This window comes from Cariama cristata, unplaced genomic scaffold (assembly GCF_000690535.1).
Source record: "Cariama cristata isolate BGI_N322 unplaced genomic scaffold, ASM69053v1 scaffold466, whole genome shotgun sequence".
Taxonomy (NCBI): Eukaryota; Metazoa; Chordata; class Aves; order Cariamiformes; family Cariamidae; genus Cariama; species Cariama cristata.
In genome coordinates this window covers 14,887-34,700 of record NW_009621306.1, presented here as the reverse complement: position 1 = coordinate 34,700, position 19,814 = coordinate 14,887, and the positions used below count along the sequence as shown (strand labels likewise).

At 39.9% G+C, this 19,814-nt stretch overlaps 1 protein-coding gene across 1 annotated transcript; it reads right to left on the bottom strand.

Annotated features, from left to right (window-relative positions):
* Nucleotides 1-1,589: 1,589 nt before the first annotated feature.
* LOC104163011 (serine/threonine-protein phosphatase 6 regulatory subunit 3-like) lies at nt 1,590-19,157 on the bottom strand (the record flags this gene model as incomplete). Its single annotated transcript, XM_009701885.1, has 9 exons — nt 18,985-19,157; nt 9,469-9,595; nt 6,892-7,124; nt 5,248-5,434; nt 4,206-4,343; nt 3,629-3,694; nt 3,213-3,325; nt 2,417-2,530; nt 1,590-1,719 (listed from the first exon to the last, which is right to left on the bottom strand). Coding segments are annotated over exons 2-9 (993 nt in total), but the record flags the coding sequence as incomplete, so codon positions are not given.
* Between the last annotated feature and the right edge of the window lie 657 nt (nt 19,158-19,814).

Sequence of the window (19,814 nt, the reverse complement as noted above, 5' to 3'; positions counted from 1 at the left end):
CCTGCTTTAAGCACCGGCCTAGCCTTAAAGAGTGACAAATATACACAAAACAGCTAGGTGGACAGTCACTAAAAATATGCAAGTCTAAATAAATGCCTCAGCAACCCCAACTTCATATACTTGAAACCAACTTCATTAAGCAGCAAGCTTCTCTGGTGTCTTATTTTAATGTTATACATGAAACAAGCTCCATCTGTAGTCTTTGAAGGAGTTACAACACCGCAAGAATCTCTTTCCGTGCACTAATGGGTCCTTGTATTACAGTCATAAATCTCACGGTTCTTACACTGACATTTGAGCTGGTTAACAAACCAGAACTGTTGTCACATAACTAAGTGGCAGCCAGTAACAAAAATCTGGTATTAGTTACGGTAAGAGCTTAAAAAGTCTAGTAGCAAATATGCAATGTACAGGGGAATTCATTATGAAAATGTCTTCCTATCTCAAGGCACAAACGTATTTTGACAAGGAGACCACTGCTGCCTTCTACAACACCAGATGCTGGTTTTGCCTCACCAGTGCCACCCTTGCATCAGAAAAAAAGGTGACTGACATCCTGCGAGTTCATTTAGTCCATTCCGTACATAAGGCAAAAATCTAAGGATGCTCATTTAACTAGTGCTCAAAATGAGCAACAGATTCAATACCTTCACTAGATGACTTATTCAAACGCGAAGTATGCCCGACCATCAGAAAATAGTCAAGTATCTTACGTGACTCTCCTTTTACTGTAGTATGTACCTGTATCTTGCCACGTTGTTGAAATAAAGTTAAGACTGTTTCTTCACATTTTATTACCTCTTCTGCATTTGGAAATCTTGAGGTCCCATCTTTTCCAGGCTAAAATAAGCTTTAACACTACCTTGAACCCCCTCTCTGGTATTTTATACACCTCTGGCCTCTTATTTTCCACTTTGGCCCACAGATCTTTCTCTCTCTTATGCACTGTGGCACCCAGCTCAGGGTGCAGTGCTACAGTTGAAATTCTGCTAGTGAAAATTTGAGTGGAAGAATATAAATGGATCATAGGTAAACCCCGTATTTATACATTTTGTACTTATCTTTTGCAAAAGCACGACACAGGTAAGTTGCCTAAATCAGTTAAAAAGCCCAAAGAATTTAACATGCCTACAGTGCCGGGTGCATGCGGTGGAGCTGGTCTGCTTGAGCCTCAGGCAAGTCTAGAGGAATTGTGCAGGCTTCATGTGGGTCATGCCAAAGTTCCAAACAACTGAAGCATCTATAGTCCATGTTTCCTATCCAGATAGGACTTCTAAGCAGAAAACAGGACCCACCTTGATAATATATACCAGATCCCCTTTCATTGCTTTCTGAAAGAAATAATTGCTTCAAGGCTATTCTGCCAATTAAACAAAAGTTTAAGCTGGAAAAGCATATCAATTAGCACAACACATTGGCTCAGGGGTAACAATAATGAACAGCAAAGCTCACAACGGGCTGGGAAGGAGCCTGGGCACTTGCCCAGAAGTTGTCAGACTGGGTTTTGTTTGTTATTATAACCTGCCCAAATAGTGTCACACTGTGACAGTCTTGTTTCCATTAATTTGGTAACATAAGGTTTCACTTACTTTTGGAGGCTCAAGTAAGAGTTCATGGAAGGATGAAAGTCGTGCTTTTATGGCTTCTAAAACACTTTTGTTGACTGAATATGCTGCATTGCTCATGCCTGGAGGACAGATCTCTATATGGCCTTCAAATCTAAAACACACACAAGCAAAATCTGATAATTAATAGCAAAACTAGTTGTGAAACATCTTTAAGACATCATTTTGAGAGTGTCACAGTTCTGAAGGCAGACGAAAAGAATGAAGAGGCAAGTAAAACCATAAGGTTACAAATAAGGGTGAAGTAATGGTTGAACAAGATTTTTTCCAAACACTAGCCCTAGTATTTTTAGGTTTACTGTGCTTGAAATCTCCAATATGGTTTTGAGATTAAACATTACAGCTATTCTATTTCCTCTGAGGCAGATAAAGAGCTTCACTCGCCTATCCTGAAAACATACACAAGTTGAATGTACCAGGGATCTTTTCAGCTGTTTCGCAAAGTGAAGTTGTAATAAAGTTCCAAACAACTTTTTAAACAGTCAATGCCTACTCACTGCAGCACTGTACGTATCTATTCTATTTCTTGTATCCAGAAACAAATTGATGAAGTGTAGTTTGATCTGTCAAGTGGCACTTAAACTAGCTTCTAGAAAAAACTGAAGACCAGTCATTTGGTGAAAGTGTAGTAACGCCAACTGCAATCACTTGGTTTGCTCTTTTACTTTTTCCAGCTACAACAAGTCACAAAAATGGTTCAGTCCTAAGGACATGGAAGACACCTGCTACTGCCAAACAGTAGTTTAATTAAATTATGCAGGCATAACTTTAAGCAAAATAAGAACACTTACGTCTGTCGTCTTGTCTCAAGTAAGGTCAATAGTATTTGGATTGCACTGACTATTGCAGATTCATTTTTTTCTTTATGAAAAATATTAGACAGCAGCTGCTCTATGATTTCTTGTCTGAAAAGAAAAGCACTGGCATCAGATACAACACTACTTCAGGATACAGCTGTTAACAGAAGTAGTTACCATTTGCCAAAGTAAAATTAATAAGAGGATAATACAAAGAAAAGTAGTAGCTATTTCAAGCTAGCAGTTACCACTAGGAGAATCACTTCCATCCTCACTGCCCCAATCATATTTTCCTATTCCTTCCGTTGATCTAGTCTTTTGATCTGACAACCAACACTACAAAAAGGGAGTTTTCAGTCAGATCAAAAACCTGAATCAGCTTGCCATAACAGCCACACAAACCCAAACGTATAACCAGCAAAAGGAAGAATACAGGAGAATCTTTTCTGGCAGAAACACACACTTAGATTAACTTAAAAACAAACAGATCAAAGCCAAAGTATTCCATGTGTACTCTGCACAGTATCAAGCTGACTTCCACGTGTCTGATCTCACTAACTTTGGCAGCGCAGGAAATATTTCAATGAGACAACTCCCCCACTGAAAAGTCCTCCAGGTGGGCTCTGCTTACTTGCTGAGTTACTTCAGATTACAGACAGAGATGATGCGTAGCCAAGAAAAATTCACCTGAAAAGCAGAGCTTGCCATTTCTAAAGGTTTTCAAGGTCAAAAGTTAAAACTTAAGTTTTTCATGAGCTGAAAATAAAATCAGAAATTCAAACCAACTTACTTCTCTAGACTTGCAAGCAGTGGATCTGGTTCTGAACTGTTCTGTACTTGTAACATCTGGTCTCTACTTAGACGAATAATTTCACAGAGTGACTGTGATGCATTTGAATGCCTCTGGAACAGAAAAACATAGCTTTTCACTTTAAGAGTAATAACATGCCGCACCGCAATTCTTCAATTTAAAAAGGTAAAAGTTTCAACTTGGACAAGAGTCTCTCCTACTCAAAAAGACATTCAAGCAAAGGGCGAGGGAAGGAAAAACCACATACCCTCCCTAAAATGACCACACTTAAAATACTGAAATCAGCTTACTGAAAAATGCAAGCAGAAAAGAGGAAAACTAGAAGTTTTAACCTTATGTTGTATAACAACTTGCTGAACAGATAGAACCCAGAAGAGTGTCAGACTAATACTTACATCTTCATCTTGAGACGGATGTACAATTTCCACAAGCCGCTGGATAATTCTCTCCTCATTTAACCACTGCAAAATGTTTGTGGGTGTTAGTAACAACATTATGCAAGCGAATGAATGAATTAATTAAAATTAACGAAACTTGTAGTCTGACAATTGCCACAAGTCATACTGTCCATATTCCTAAACAAGGACTAACAATGCTTCAGAAAAAAAGAAAAAAGAAAAATCAGTGTTTCTGAGCAACTCTAAAAAAGCACGCCAAAAAAAGCGTTCAGTAAGGTCCAAAACATTTTAAAAACTGCATCTGGCAGTTCTAAGTTAAAGAAGGGGAGAAAGACCAGCCACTCAGGTTCTAAGATGTCCCCACCAGTGCTGTGGCTCCACTGGAGAAGTACTGGCAGCTGCAAGAGGTGGGGGGAAAAAACCAAACCAAAACCAAACCACACACACACACCAAGAAACCCCACACATCTACTTTCAGCACATTTAAGAAATAGACTTAGTAAAACCAGCAGAAGATAATCCATCTTACAGTTCACACACATCAGACAAAAATTCTTTGAGACGTTTTACTTACATTTAACACTTCTTGCCGGGGCTGTGGAGGTTCTATGCAAGTCAGTAGCCTGAGCAACAAGTCCATGATAGCAGAGGTCCCTATGTGCTTAATAATGAGGTCTACAAAATCATGTTTCCTCTTTAAAAAATCCACAATCTAGAAATTAAAAAGAAGTAAGCTTACATTGGCTCATCTGTATTTCACATGGTAAATTACACTGACCAGTTTTAGCTTCTCTCTCCTACCAAATGGAGAAAATAAATGAGAACTTCTTAAAACACTTCTTCCAATTCAAGCTTGCAGTACAAGGCAAGATAAAATAATACAGACGTATAAAGTAGTGAAAGTGGCACAGGACAGATCCATACTATATGCAGTGTGTCTTGGGCCTTCTCTCAAGCTCAACTTGCTGACCATGAACTACCTATAATCCAACGCACAGTCAGTTTTCCTTTTTGGTATGAATTACTCTCATCGTTGCTTACTGAATAAAGCTCGACACAGCAAAACCTTAACATAATACAAACAAATACAGAGATTGCTAAATTAAAGATACAGAAGAGAGTCACAAACTTAATTTGCTCAGGCATGAGAGCCAGTCATTGCAGTCATTTGCAGCACTGGGCCACATGAACCCAGAGTACAACATTTCTGAACAAGGACTCCAAATGTCTCTCACCTTGTCCTAAAACAATTCCTCACATCAAATTGGACCCACTCCCACCGATTCAATTCACTTACCTTCACCTCTAACAGCAAATAATGCAAAGATCATCATATAAAACACTGAGCTAAGCTAAGCCAAGAGGTAAGCACTCACACACTGATTGTGCAAATAGCTCAGGCAAATCTGAATCAAATATGTCTTACGCATCCAGATACATTTTGTAATCCTATGCACACCACAAAAAAAAGATAGTGTCTTGAGCTAGTATGGAAGTTGAATGCTCTTCTTTGACTCCACTGCTATCCCTTAAGTGTGTACTCTTAAAGCAGCATTGCCAAGTACTACAACTTTATAAAAAGCACTTGTTAAATTGGAAAGCTTGTAAATATTTACCTGTTCTGGTTTTCTGCTTATAAGAATACTTAGCACCTTGCTGAAGAAACTGGCCAGTAAAGGGTTTAGAGGAGATTCATTTAAGAGGAAGCTGTACAGTTTCATAAGTAAGGATTCTTCTTCTCCCAGTCTATCATTGATCTGTGAGACATCCGATGTAAGCAGCTCACAGGATATGTTCGGATATCTGAGGAAAAGGAAAAAAATTACCCATCACTCATACTTCAACGCTGTCATACTTCCAGCTCTGAATTCAGAACCTGGTAAGGCTTCTAACCAAGTTTTCAAGCAGGCTTGGTCGACACTAATTAAGGCAAACTACTGCAAGGTAACGTAACTGCACATTCAGCCTACAAATGCTGTTCTTTCATTTAAGAAATGGACTACTCTGCTCTTCGGTAACAACAGGACAACACTAGGAAAGCAGGGAAAGGAAAGGGCAATCTTTAACATCTATTGCTAAATCCACCTGCTCAAGTACCGATTTCTCATTTCAGAAGCCACTTTTTATGACGGGAAAAAAGTTAGTACCTAAGTAGTTAAGCAGACTGGTAGTACTGGACCAATATTGAGGAGGGAGCAGTGTGTTTGCCCCCTTCTAATAGGGATTATATTAAAAAGGTCAAAAGGAATAGCTTCAGGGTTTTTTTAATCTATCTATCTATATATATCTCTTAATTATGTAGAAACTCAGTCAACTAGTCAGTCTGACAAAAGCCTGGAAAACTAGCCTCATGACTAGTACTGCTTCATGACAGAGTCAGAAGCACAGATCAGAACACTGAATAATTAAACTAAGAGGCCATCAAGACCAGCAATTTCCTGCATTTGACAGTACTATCACCCACTCACACTAAAGGCAATTTTGACAGCATCAGCAGTTTAAGGTTTCTAAGCAAAAGATGCTTCAATTTCAAACTCTACTAGAAACACTTAGAGGAGGCTTGGTTTACCAGAAATGGTAAAGGGCTGCAACTAAGAGCGTAGCTTATTTCTCCTTTTTTTACATACCGTTTTAAGAAAAAAGCAGCTTTTTGCATAGACAACTCTAAGATAGATCAAAAATGGCAGAAGTGCTTTTATACAAATTCCTAGGTTGACTTTTGAGTTTGAATTTTCTTAGCAAGCTAGCTGAAGTCATGGTCATAACCAATTCTTACAGTTCTAGCTCTGCAAAGGAGAACACCAGCAATAAGACATTAAGTACATTCCTCCAAGGAGTGCTACAGACCTTCTAATAAGCATCTTCAAAACATCTTACCAATCACAGATTTGTTTTATCTAACCACTTAACTATACTACCCAAATAGGGTTTTTCATTCAACTGTTTTCTTAATAATCAGAACTACAAGATTCTTCACGTGAGTTTCAATTTTATTTTTTTTTTTGTAAGCCTCCTTTGGACAGCAATTGGGTTTTGAAAGTATTTGTTGGTAAGAGGCTTCCATTTGAAAAATAAGTAAATCATTCTAATATTTGCATAAGAGTTCTACAAAGCCCCTTGAAAACAAACTTACTCTAAAGATACCACTATTGTACTAAACACCAGCACACAGCGATTCAAGACATACTATCAAATTAACTGGACTAAGTTATCCCTCTTTCCACCTTCCCAAGTCTCCCCCACCCCAAAAGTTTTCCTACTTATATCGAATTTTTTCATCCATGTCTTGAGGTGGCTCTTCGATAATAAATGAAACTAAGTCTTCCAAACATTCTGACTTCAGCAGAAACTCTATAAGTTTGCGATTCTGAGCCTTGCACTCTTGGAGAACATCCTCTTCATCCATCAATTCCTTTAGTGTTACATCTTCTCTCTCTAGAAGTGTATCTATGTGGGATGACGAATGGAGATCAAATTTCCAAAACATGCTGGTCTGAATAAGAAGAATATACACAAAGTATTAAGTTTACAAATCTATTTAAGCAGTATTTGTAGCAATACTTCATAGTAGTATTTCATAGTTTCTAACCCCAAATGTACTTGCATGCATAGAAACTTTCTAGAACTCAAATAAGACACAACGGTAGATGCTGACGATCAAAAGCTACAAAAATCAGGCTTGATTAAAGATGATTGAATACTCCATAGTAATTTTTGTACCTTTAGCAATAGCCAATATTCTAACATCCAAAGATAAAAGTTATGCAGCTCCAGGGTTTTACTTACGTGAAAGGAACATGCTAATCTGCATTAAACAAAAAAGAGTAACTTCAGTTTTCAATTTACTGAATTTGCTCTTCCCAACCTTTGTTTTTAACCTATGCACCAAGTCTCAGCTTCAGAAAACTTGCTGAGCAATTAAGTGAGCTGAGAGAAGATAAAATGGGCACTGCATAAATGCACTAGAGTACCACTCCTACCATCGAAGAAAACACCTATAGAAGTGGAGGAATCATTATAATCTGAACTTGCAGGCAGCACACAATGTGCTAGAGCTAATTTCATCACAGGACCTATTCTCTCACTGTACCTCCCTCCACAAACTTGACAAAGGAGGAAGAACAAGGGATAATAAAATATCTTATGCAAACATCTGAAAGGGCAGTGGCCCCAACCCCTGAAACACTGTGAAAGGTCATAGCAGAAACGTGTAAGGATGAGCACCTTCACCTTTCCTTTAAAAAAAAAAAAAAATAAATGCTTCGGGACCTCCATGTTAATTCTGTTGCTCTATGACACCTTGCAAGCAGTTGCTACCGAGACAACTGTGCTATCAGAAAAGAATATTTCAGTCTATGATAGATCCAATAAACTCCTGCTTTCACCTCTCACTGAGCTCAATACAAGCATTCATCCCGTTCCTGCTTCTCCAAAACAGGGCTTTTACATGTTTACCCTCTGACACAGTATCGGCTGGTCTCACATGAATGCAGAATTTAAGTGGACTGAAATGGATACTATAGATACTAGAGAACACTAAGAGAAACTCTTCTCTCCCCTTACAATTGCAAACAGCATGGTTTTAAGCAGTACTCATTTAAATAAGGAAAGAAACACTTTTTTTGCTCCTTTAGCAGCTGCCTTCCAAGTGTGAAGGATTAATTCAATACGTTAATTACTGCTGTGCATTAGCAACATCATCAGCTGCAAGGACACGTAGTTACCGCAGAGAATGTAGGTGAACAGTACGATTTTAGTGAGAATACTTCTGTAAGCTGCAGGTTGTATGCAGGAGCAAGCTTAAAGGCAATAATCAAACTATGCTTTTGTCATACACTCTTATAAAAACCTAAAAAAACTAAAATAGAAATATCTAATTCTTATGCAAACTAAGAGTTAGCTTTATTTCCAAGTCAAAATGGATTCAGCATGCAGACTACAGCTACTTAGAACAGTGAAGTGTCAAATTTAGTACTCGAGCACTTTAGAAAGTAGATAAAAGTCCAAGGATCCATCAAAACCCTTATGACTGTCTTTATTGGCAAGATTTCCAGTATTTGGCCTAAATATTGAAAAGCCTGGTACACTCACTATGGAGAAGCTTTAATTGCTTTTACAGTTTTCATTGTTACTTTAACCGTTACACACTGATCACTCAATGCCATCTCACTTTGCTCAGCCTTTTGTCAGTAGTTGTAAGCATACATAACATAAATTACATAGCTTTCTGTTTAAAGATATAGGAGTCAAATAAAATCAATCAGGAAAAGGTACAGATAATTTCAATTGCAGTATTGGTACTTACAATACTTACAAGGGATCTCGGATTATTAAGGGGTTAAAAACAGAGATAATTTCAATTGCAGTATTGGTACTTATAATACTTACAAGGGATCTCGGATGATTAAGGGGTTAAAAACAGAAAAAAAAATCTTTTCTACCAAAAGTATTAGTAAACTTACAAGTAGAGTTCAAACCACCTATCTCACAAATCAGCTTAAATCAAATTATATAAAGTTGTTATTAAAAACAGCAGCTTGTGGTTATTCAGGCTACACACAGACTTACTGTAAGCAAGTTAAACCAGTGCATTACTAAAGTCACAGGATATTTTTTGTTTGGGTTTTTTTTTTAAGCCTCTAGAAAGCAGAGCAAATCCCTCCCCTTGCCCCAATTAGTGAAAGTGGCATCTTTGCAAGATTATCAATGCTAATTCCAGATGTAAATCCCTCTGCAGTGATTAAAGCTCATTTCAGTAGCTTCAATGTATTTCTCGGTTACTTATTTCAAGAGAAATTCAACAACAGAAAATAGCAACAACAGAAAAAGAGGCATACTACTGCGAACATGTTACTGCGTTATTTCACAAACTGTCTCGCAGGCAAGCTCTTTTAGGGGTGCTCCCTCAACATGTCAGGTGCCGGCCAGAGATTATTCCATCACTTTTCAACAGGAGCCCAGGTCCTTTGAAACAAGGAAAAATAAACAACATAAAATGTGCCAAGAGGAAGTCCAGGAACCCTGAAGAGAAGAGAATTTTCTTAGGCGTTATCACTGGCGATAATCTAGAAACAGCCTACCATAGTTCTGAATAGAAGTTTTAAAAACAAAAAGTTAATTGTTATTCTTCCCACAGCCTACTGTTCTACTCTCCCTCCCAAAACCTACCAACTCTGGAATTTTGAATTATCTTCATGCTTTTTCAAATTTCAGTCCCATTAACAGAGCCAGAATTTTGTCCACAAACCAGGAGTGCTCCTCCCAAAACTCCACTACCTGCAAATTCACAATAAACTCCACAGGGCAATTGTGTTGTGTTACTCCCAATGTTTAACTCCATTGCCAATATGAGCACAAAAATCACAACATTTGGATTCAATGCAAGATGAGAAAGACTGCAAAATAAGAGACATGCTCAAGATTAGATACTACAAGAAGCAAAATACTCCAGGATAATACTAAGAACTGTCAGGTGGGGAAAGAAAAATTATGTTAAAGATGGTAAAGTTGCTGCAGATACTCGACTGTCTTGAAACTTGAGGTAGCTTTTCATAATCTCTGAAATCTCCCAGCAAGCAAGACTAACAGACTTCCAATTCACATAAACAGTACTTCTGAAAGTTTGCATCAACTTGCTGATGTTCAAGTTATGATAATGTAAGATCCTAAGGAACACCTAGCATTTAGAAAAATACTGCTTTGTTTTCTTAGTTAATATTGTTAACACATTCTTCTCCAAATGAATGCTGAAATATCATTCCTTGTAATAAACACCTGACTTAAATATGAGAAGAAAGCAAGCAGTTCACCAAAATGAAGAAAGTCTGTCAACTGCTCTGAGATAGAGGTAACTGAAATTCTCACTTGAATTGTTTGCTAAAGGAAAAAAAATAAAGCTTAGAAGCAATTCTTTCAGACCAGAAAAAAATTGAAGAAGTTTTCTACCTACTAAAGCTGAAGAAAACCACACTGTGTGTATTTTGTTTAACAGTAACTAGTCTGCAGTCCTTTCCAGATGCCAAATGCTTCAGTGGCATCTCCATCAAAAAAGGTGGTCACAATTGTGTCTCTAAGTCTAGCTTCAGTAGTCCCTTCAATGAGAAAGAAAACTATTAAAGTAAGATGCTCATTTAAGTTAAACTTTTAAGTATCATACCTGGGTAAAACAAACATGAGAAACATACTTTGCAAGGAGTTACTTCCAACTTGGTACTTCACACTTGTACCTAACAGTTGAGTATTGGTAGCTACAAGCAGATATTGGGATCTAGACCAGTGCAGAAAAAACTGAAAGGACCTCAGTTAGCCAGCTGAAGGTTGTTTTAGCTGACAACTGGATGTTAAAAGCATATACACAGAGCTTTCGGTAGGAACCTTGCAGATTTTACAGCAATACTCAGTTTCATTTTTCAAGCAAGAGAAACTTTTTTAAAAAAAGTGTATCAGCGTCAAGCCGAAGATTTTGTAATACACATCTGAGAAATGGTACATAGAGAGTTATAACAAGGATTGCACTACAAAAAACTAAACTCAGAATGTAACTGTCAATTTTCTTTAGGTACCATCATATTTTCTTACTATAGGGTCCAAGCGAACAGATGGGGAAAAAAAAATCAGTTACTTTGCACCAGTAAACTTTTTCATGATTGAAACACATCCTAAATTACATAGCATACTTTAGCAAAGCAGGTTTTTGCAACTCCTGTGTAGCAACTACCAAAAGACAACTTAGTTGCTGGATGCGAAGACAGTAACCACCAAAGGAGTCCTCAGTGCCAGGCTTTCAAAAGAGTCTTACATTTCTAAATGATAAAAGCATTTCCAATGCAAACAATCCATTGCCTTCTAAAAACCAAATAGGTAGGTAGGTTTGCGGAAGGACAAAGTAACGATGAAGATAAATTCTTATACTTTATCATTAAAAGAGATTTTACCAACATTTTAAAGACCTTTAAATGCATTGATTTCTTTAAAATGCTAAGCATACCCTTCTGCCAGCTTCACATAACCTCAACCAGTTAGTCCCTAGGTATGTTTAATAAGTTTCTAGCTTTTTTTTTCCCTTTCTCCAAACAATGGACAGTAATTAGACACCATACTAGCGTTTATAAACTGCTTCTTTTGACACTGGAAATGGACCATCTGTTCAAAACAAAGCCAAGCACAAGTGCCTGTCTGAAAAAATCTTAAAGCGAAACAGAATTAGCCAAATTGACAGAGAAGACATTCTACTGGCCACTTTTTAAATTGCCTATTTCACTCAGCCAGAGCATTCCCCACTGTAAACCTGCATTCTAGCTTGAAGATCTGGACCAAAACAGTTCTTTTCTGCAAAGTAATGGTAATTTATAGCAATACACAGTTACGCTGTAACTGAATTCTCCACTTTTTCCACTCGATGAATGTAAGAAAGAACCTCTCATATACAGCAACACAGGTACATTGCTGCTTCTGCATTAAGAGTTCAGGGCAAAAGTAAGGAATTCTTTATCTTCTACTCCATTAAAACAGAATGGCTTTTAAGTAGTATAAAAACTCTGCTCTTAACTATTCCTTAGTTTTATTACTAAATACTTCAAATAATACAAGAGACCATACTTACCCAATAACCTATTTGAAAATAAAATTCTTTTAAATTAAAGCAGTGACATTTGTTGTGTCATTAGCTAGAAAGATATGTTACTGTTCCAAGTCCCTAGATTTAACTACATTACATCCAGCAATCACAAATAAAAAGTAAAAGCAGTAATGTAAGAGAGTTTTCATGGTACAGTTTCTACATTTCTTAAACAAAATCTAAGATCAATTTGATACAGAATAAAAAACTCATGTGAACACAAAGTAAGGTGTAGCAGTTTCTTCAGGGTCAGAACAGCTTGTTCAGGCCATGAATGTAAGCCCTAGTGGAAATTAATTTTTGAGAAATACTCCATTACTTACAATTAAAGACTTTTATTATTATAAGCTAATGAAATTTCAAAGAAACTTTGTGGTGGAGGGAGCCAATAGATGGCTTGAAATTAAAAGGAATGAAAAAGAACACAAAATACAAACACCTTTACCTCAACAATTCAACACGTATTGCATACGTGTTTCAAATACTGGGCACAGTCCTAGTCCTCCCATTTCCAGAAGGGCATAACAAACTAGAAAAGATACTGAAAGGGAAACAAAACCAATCAAACAATCCTTTTATTGAGTGCTGGGAGACCTTGTGCAGGCCAGCTGCACCTCCCGTTCCTGCCTGCAGAAAGTCTGGATGCTTCATCCCTCCTCAGCCGCTGCTCCCCAGTGCCACTGGCAGGAAGCCAGGTTAGTGGGGGGGGGCTGAGGATCCCCAACCCTCCTGCAACACCATTGCCACCCTCTGGGTCCAGGGGCTGAGGAGGGGGCTGGAGCCCAAGCACCCGAGGGGAGGTGGAGGGCAGTCCCCGTGCCCAAGGGGTAGCAGAATGGCACAGGGGAGCGATCCCCAGCAAAGGGGCCCTCAGCCCTCCTCCGAGCCTCCTCCTTCTCCCACATGAGGGCATCTTTCAGGCCACAGCCCCAACTCCCAGAACTGCCATATTCGACCACATGCATCACCATCACAGTGGCCTCCTGATGCCACAAGCCATCTCACCGCCTTTTGTTCTGGACCCTATAAGCACAGGGATGCCAGCCAGCAGCTGGCCCATAACTTGTTGAGCTTTCAGGCCTTCAGATTCCAAAGATGATTGGAACAAAGTGGTCCCACAGCAGCAAGGCAAGCAGCTGCCCACTTTTGTGTGGGAAGGCAGAAAGGTGGTTGCAGGGCACACGGAGGAAGAGGCAGTGTCAGAGGAAACACTATCAGCCATATGGTAGCGATGGTCATCACTCATTTGGCTGACAGTGTGGAGCCCATGGAGGTCGATCCACTCAAATAGCAAGAAGAACGGCTAGAAGTAGATCCACCTCCAGCATGGCTCTCCTTGCACCACCACACTGTGCCAGGGCTCCACTCCATGACACAATCAACACAGCATTGCAGGAGCACCCAGACAGCACTCTGCCATCAGCCCAGCCTCCGCACCTGGCATTAGCTGGCAAGCTGTCCTGGTTGAGTAAAACAGGATCAATTATCTTTTCAGTAGATTTTCCTTAAGTTTTTTCTAAGTAACTGCTCTTTCTGAAGTTGACTACATGTTTTTCAGACTGTGCCTGCTTTTAGAATTGATAACACTTGATGTTTATTGTTGTTACCAAGGTCACTGCCGGCTCTCATGTTCCACAAGTGAAAAGGCATAAAAGGGTCACACCTGAGGGAAAGGAGAGGACAGGACAGGTGACCAAAAAACTGACCAACTCCATCTCATACACCTCATACTCAGTATAAAGCTAAGGGATCACACGGGTCAGCTCTTCTTTCCCGGCCAGCATCGCTGTAAGACTTTGTTCGTTCTCCTGCCTCCAATCCCAACCTGTGTATTCATGAATCTGGTTCCCATCTGCTGCTGACTTCAGTCCTGGATATCCCAGTGCCTGCCCTGCCACGCAGCAGTGCAAGCCACCATGGCATGCAATTCTGTGATCATCACTGGGAAGTTCAATATTGGTTTCGTTTTTTTTTTGTTTTTATTATTATTAGCATTATTAGTATTAATATTATTATACTCTTTTTTTTATTGTTATTGTTTTATTAAAGTTGTTTTAATTTCCCAACCTGTAAGTGTCTCTACCTTTTCTCCTTTCCTTTCCCTTCTGGGGAAGGAAAGGATTAATAGAGAGCATCAGTCATCTGCTTTAGTTGCCAGCCCAGCTTTACACAGTGACAGAGGCCCAGCCTCCATACCTGGCTGTCCTGCAAACTCACCCCATTCCATCTTCTGGCATTAATAAGTATTTTGCTGATTGCCATGGGTGGTGTGAGCCCTTCTCTTTCCCATTCCCCATCTCTCCTGAAGGGTTGTAATCTCCTCTGCCCTCAGCCCCAAGAAAAGGGGATGGGATGACCTGGCTTCCATCAGGCTGCTGCACTGAGGCAACAGGAAGAGTCTCTTGGAGGGCCATCAATGTCCCTGGGGCCTGAAGGTGGGGTTTCTTCAGTCTGAGGACGAGAAGGTCTCCCCCTGTACTTGGCACTGGTGAAGCTGCACCTCGAATCCTGTGTTCAGTTTTGGGCCCCACACTTCAAGAAAGACGTTGAGTGGCTGGAGCTTGTCCAGAGAAGGGCAACAAAGCTGGTGAAGGGTCTGGAGTACAAGTCTGATGGTGAGTAGCTGAGGGAACTGGGGTTGTTTAGCTTGGAGAAGGCTGAGGGCAGACCTCATCACTCTGTACAACTGCCTGAAAGGAGGTTGAAACGAGGTGGGGGTCAGTCTCTTTGCCCAAGTAACAAGCCATAGGACAAGAGGAAATGGCCTCAAGTTGTGCCAGGGGAGGCTTAGAAGGGATATTAGGAAAAATTTCTTTACTGAAAGGGTTGTCAAGCATTGGAACAGGCTGCCTAGAGAAGTGGTGGAGTCACCATCCCTGGAGGCATTTGAAAGAGATGTAGATGTGGTGCTTAGGGACACGGTTTAGTGGTGGTCTTGTCCGTGCTAGGTTTATAGTTGGACTCAATGATCTTAAAGGTCATTTCCAACCCGAACAATTCTATGATTCTAAGGTTGCCCAATGGGTGGCTGAAGATGAAGCCAGACCCTCCGTGGTAGTGCACGAAGAATAAATAGCAACAGATCAAGCAAAGATGTTAGACAGACAGTTGTTCCTTTAGAGAAGCAGAAGACTGCAGTTCTGCCAGGAAGAAGTGCTGTCCTTGCAGCATCAAGGTCCCTCCTAGCGGTTTGATTAGGAATTCTTTCCAAGGTCAGGTAATAATTTTAAAACAAACAACCAACCAAGAAAACAGTAAAAAATGCTTTCCTCCTCTCTTATTTGGTACTTTGGCAACTGCACCTGGATGCCTCTGTTCCTTACTGGTCTCCCCAGTCCAGGAAAGACACTGATGCATTGGGTGCAGGTCCAGTCCAGGGTCTTCAAGATGGTGAGGGGCTAGGACACACAAAGGCAGGCTGAGGGAACCGCCTCTGGTCATGAGGGTGGTGAGGCACTGGAGCAGGTTGCCCAGGGTAGTACTGGAAAAAGGGAAACATTGCACCCATTTTTCAAAAGGGTAGAAAGGAGGACCCTGGGAACTACCGACTTGTCAGCCTCACCTTTGTGCCTGGGAAAATCATGGAACAGATCCTCCTAGAAGCTATGCTAAGGCAGGTGGAGGACAGGGAGGGGATTTGAAACAGCCAGCATGGCTTCACCAAGGGCAAGTCTTGCCTGACCAACCCACTGGCCTTCTATGATGGAGTGACTGCATCAGTGGATAAGGGAAGGGCTAAGGATGTCATCCATCCAGGCTTCTGTAAGGCCTTTGACACAGTCCCCCACAACATCCTTCTCTCTAAATTGGAGAGATATAAATTTGATGGGTGGGCTGTTTGGTGGATAAGGAATTGTCCGGATGGTCGCATCCAGAGAGTAGTGGTCAACAGCTCAATGTCTGAATGGAGATCGGTGATGAGTTGTGTCCCTCAGGGGTCTGTATTGGGACCAGTACTGTTTAGTATCTTCAACAGTGACACAGACAGCGGGATTTAGTGCACCCTCAGCAAATTTGCAATGACTCCAAGCTGAGTGGTGCAGTTGACATGCTTGAAGGACAGGATGCCATCCAGAGGGATCTGGACAAGCTCAGGAAGTAGGTCATGTGAGTCTCACGAGGTTCAGCAAGGCCAAGTGCAAGGTCCTGCACATAGGTCAGGGCAATCCCCAGTATCAAGACCAGCCAGGGGATGAAGGGATTGAGAGTAGCCCTGAGGAGAAGCACTTGGGGGTACTGGTGGATGAAAAGTTGGATGTGAGCACTTGCAGCCCAGAAAGCCAACCATATCCTGAGCTGCATCCAAAGCAGCATGGCCAGCAGGTCAAGAGAGGGGATTCTGCCCCTCTACTCTGCTCTGGTGAGACCCTTCCCCCTGCAGTACTGCCTTCAGCTCTGGGGTCCTCAGCACAAGAAGGACCTGGACCTGTTGGAGTGAGTCCAGAGGAGGCCATGAAGATGATCCGAAGGCTGGAGCACCTCTCCTGTGAGGACAGGCTGAGAGAGTCAGGGTTGTTCAGCCTGGAGAAGAGAAGGCTCTGGGGAGACCTTAGAGCAGCCTTTCATACTTGAAAGGGGCTTATCAGAAAGATGGGGACAGACTTTTTAGTAGGGCCTGTAGCAACAGGATATGGGGTAATGGTTTTAAACTGAAAAAGTGTAGCTTCAAACTAGATATAAAGAAGACATTTTTGTTACAATGAGGCTGGTGAAACACTGGCACAGGTTGTCCAGAGAGGTGGTAGGTGCCCCATCCCTGGAAACATTCAAGGTCAGGTTGGACGGGGCTCTGAGCAATCTGATCTGGTTGAAGATGTCCCTGCTCATGGCAGGGGGGGTGGACTAGATGGCCTTTAAAGGTCCCTCCCAACCCAAAATTATGATTCTATGATCATTTTAGTAAGATGTTACCATCACCAAGTTGTAAGATTCAGAAATTGCAGGGGAGCACTGCTTGTACATAAGCTAGCAACATTTCAGTGTTTTGAACTATTTGCAAGTTAAGTTGCACTTACGTACCAAAAAACAAAACACTGCACCTTCTCCCAAATACCATCAAGAATTCCTGGGTAACCAAACAATGTTTCAGAATACAAAAGAAACACTTCAGCATGTTCATTGACTATTGTACAATTTAAGCTTGTAGTACAGACACAATTCCTTCCAGCCGTTACACTCATTTACAGCACATACGCTCCTCAGCTAACTGCTATACTTTCAGAGGGTAACTACACACTCTTGAGCAAAATGCAAGCAAAACACACTGTGTGATAGTCCTTTCTTGACTGGGAGAGAGACACATCAGAAAACCATGAAGACACAGGAATTTTCATAACATCCTCTTTAACAAGGGCCATCTGCTCCTCCTAATGAGGAGGCAAATTGTCTATTAAGTAGTGACTTTCACTCCCCTGTCAGACAAAGGAAGAGGGAGCCTGCAATGGTTGTAGAACAGTTAAGAATCGACACGGAAGTTAAATCACTTTCGCCCTTATTTATCACACTAGCCTCCCTTATTTATGCACAATAGCTGTACTTCTATTTAGAGCAGATCTATAAATATGTATTTTTTTTTTTTTACATAATACATAGATAATGTATATCCATCATGTGCATACACACACACACAACCCTATGACAACTGAATGCCCCAATAATCAATTGCTTTGACATGCCAAAGTACATAAACAAGTCCAAACTAGTTAATGTTTACTCAAAGACACCAATCCATCAAAACTCAAGAGGTCATAACCGCCCAGCAAAAGTGCAAAAGTCAGCTGAAATCTACAGTTTGCAATGAAGTTACAAGAGCAATTTTATACCAAGCAACAAGTGTATCCTTGCCAACTCCTATGCTCTATCTCAAATCACAGGTTAATAAGTGTTAATAAATATAGATCTTAATTACCCACAATAACTAAAAATTAGACACTGATCTCCCCTGCCCAAGTAGAAAAGATGAATAATCTTCTAGTAACTCCACTTCGACAGCCAAACATGTACACATTTAAAATATTCATTGGTCACAGAATTCAGGTAGATTCTTCTTATTTTGAATTCTCCCAACTATCTTCAAAATGGAAATTAGATATTTATGTACTGAGAAAAGCAGATGGTTCCATAATATTATAAAAAGCAAGCTAAACAAGGCACAGCTACCCAGAAGACAATTTTACACTGAAGCATGCAGTTTAGTACCAAAAATTCAATTGCAGAAGACAGCATTACCATACTTCAATATAATAACCTATAGCGCTAAACATCATTCATACCTAATATATGTCAGTTCATGAACACATTTGCTTTGAAACTCTTCCAAAGAATTGGAGCAAAACCAAAACACTTTAAAACATGTTCCCTGTAAAACAAATAGAATAATCACAACAGTGTGTCTAGATTACCCTTGATTCTCTTTGCAAGACCAAAGCAGGGCAAGTAAGAAGACAGTGCAACAGCAGGGTGAGTTAAAAGAAAGTTAGAAACAGCCAGCTAGAAAGCAGTCATAAAAAAGCTGCAAGGAAAGGGAAGGAATGGCCACAAAGTCCAAACTGCAGAAGGAAGAGCAGCTTAGAGGGTGGTAAATGTGAACCTACAGAAACCAGGTAAATAAGCCTTTAGTAGATGTCAGGGACATGAAAAACTTAGAGCATTCAGGAACCACTTAAAATTTGAGATAAGGTTTTATAGATGCAGAAGCTAAATCTACTGCTGTAGGTGAAATTTAATAGTTTCTTACCTGTTAAAAACAAAAGTTTTTTAAAAATTAAAAAAACAGAACGATTTGTATTCTCTCAGGCTCCTTGCCCATTACAGGGTATCCTGGCAACAGCAAAAAATCTTTCAATCTACAGTATTAGCAGATTAGCAGGACTGAATTATGATTGAATTAGATGAAGCAGATTTCTTCCTACAACGACAAAACAAACATTTTATAATTTAACATTGTTAACACGTTCTGTTCAATAGCTCGACAACTGCATGAATACTAAGTATTGCTTTGCAGGGAATAAGATGTATGAACTGAAGAAGGAAACAACTTGCTAGGAAGAAAAGTGTCTGTTCCGTGCAGTGTACTCTGAGAATAAATCCAAAAGCAGCTTATCATCTGAGAGACTTACTTATTTTTAAATGAACTTTAATTAAACATCCCCCTTTACTTTTGGAAGACAAAGGAAGAAACTTCATCGCCTCACTGAAATAAAACGGTCTTTATAATCTGCACTTGACTGGAATCTAACATGAATCCAGACTTCCCCCCCCCCCTTTTTTTTTAATAAACTATTAGTAATTTCATATTAAGTGATGTCTTCAGATCTAAAATACCCATTACTACAGTTTTTTTGCAGGAGTCTTCTATTCTCGTTATATTAACATCTGATTTACCCACACACATGCACAGAAATAAAGCAGAAATAATAAGAATAACCACAATAAATAAGAATGCCAGTTATTTTGGCATAAACCTGTATAACCAATTCAGCCAGTTTCAATCTGAAATCAGTTAACTTAAAAAAACCAATACAGTCCACATACAGACTTACAAAGTAACCAGCTGTTTGAAGACAG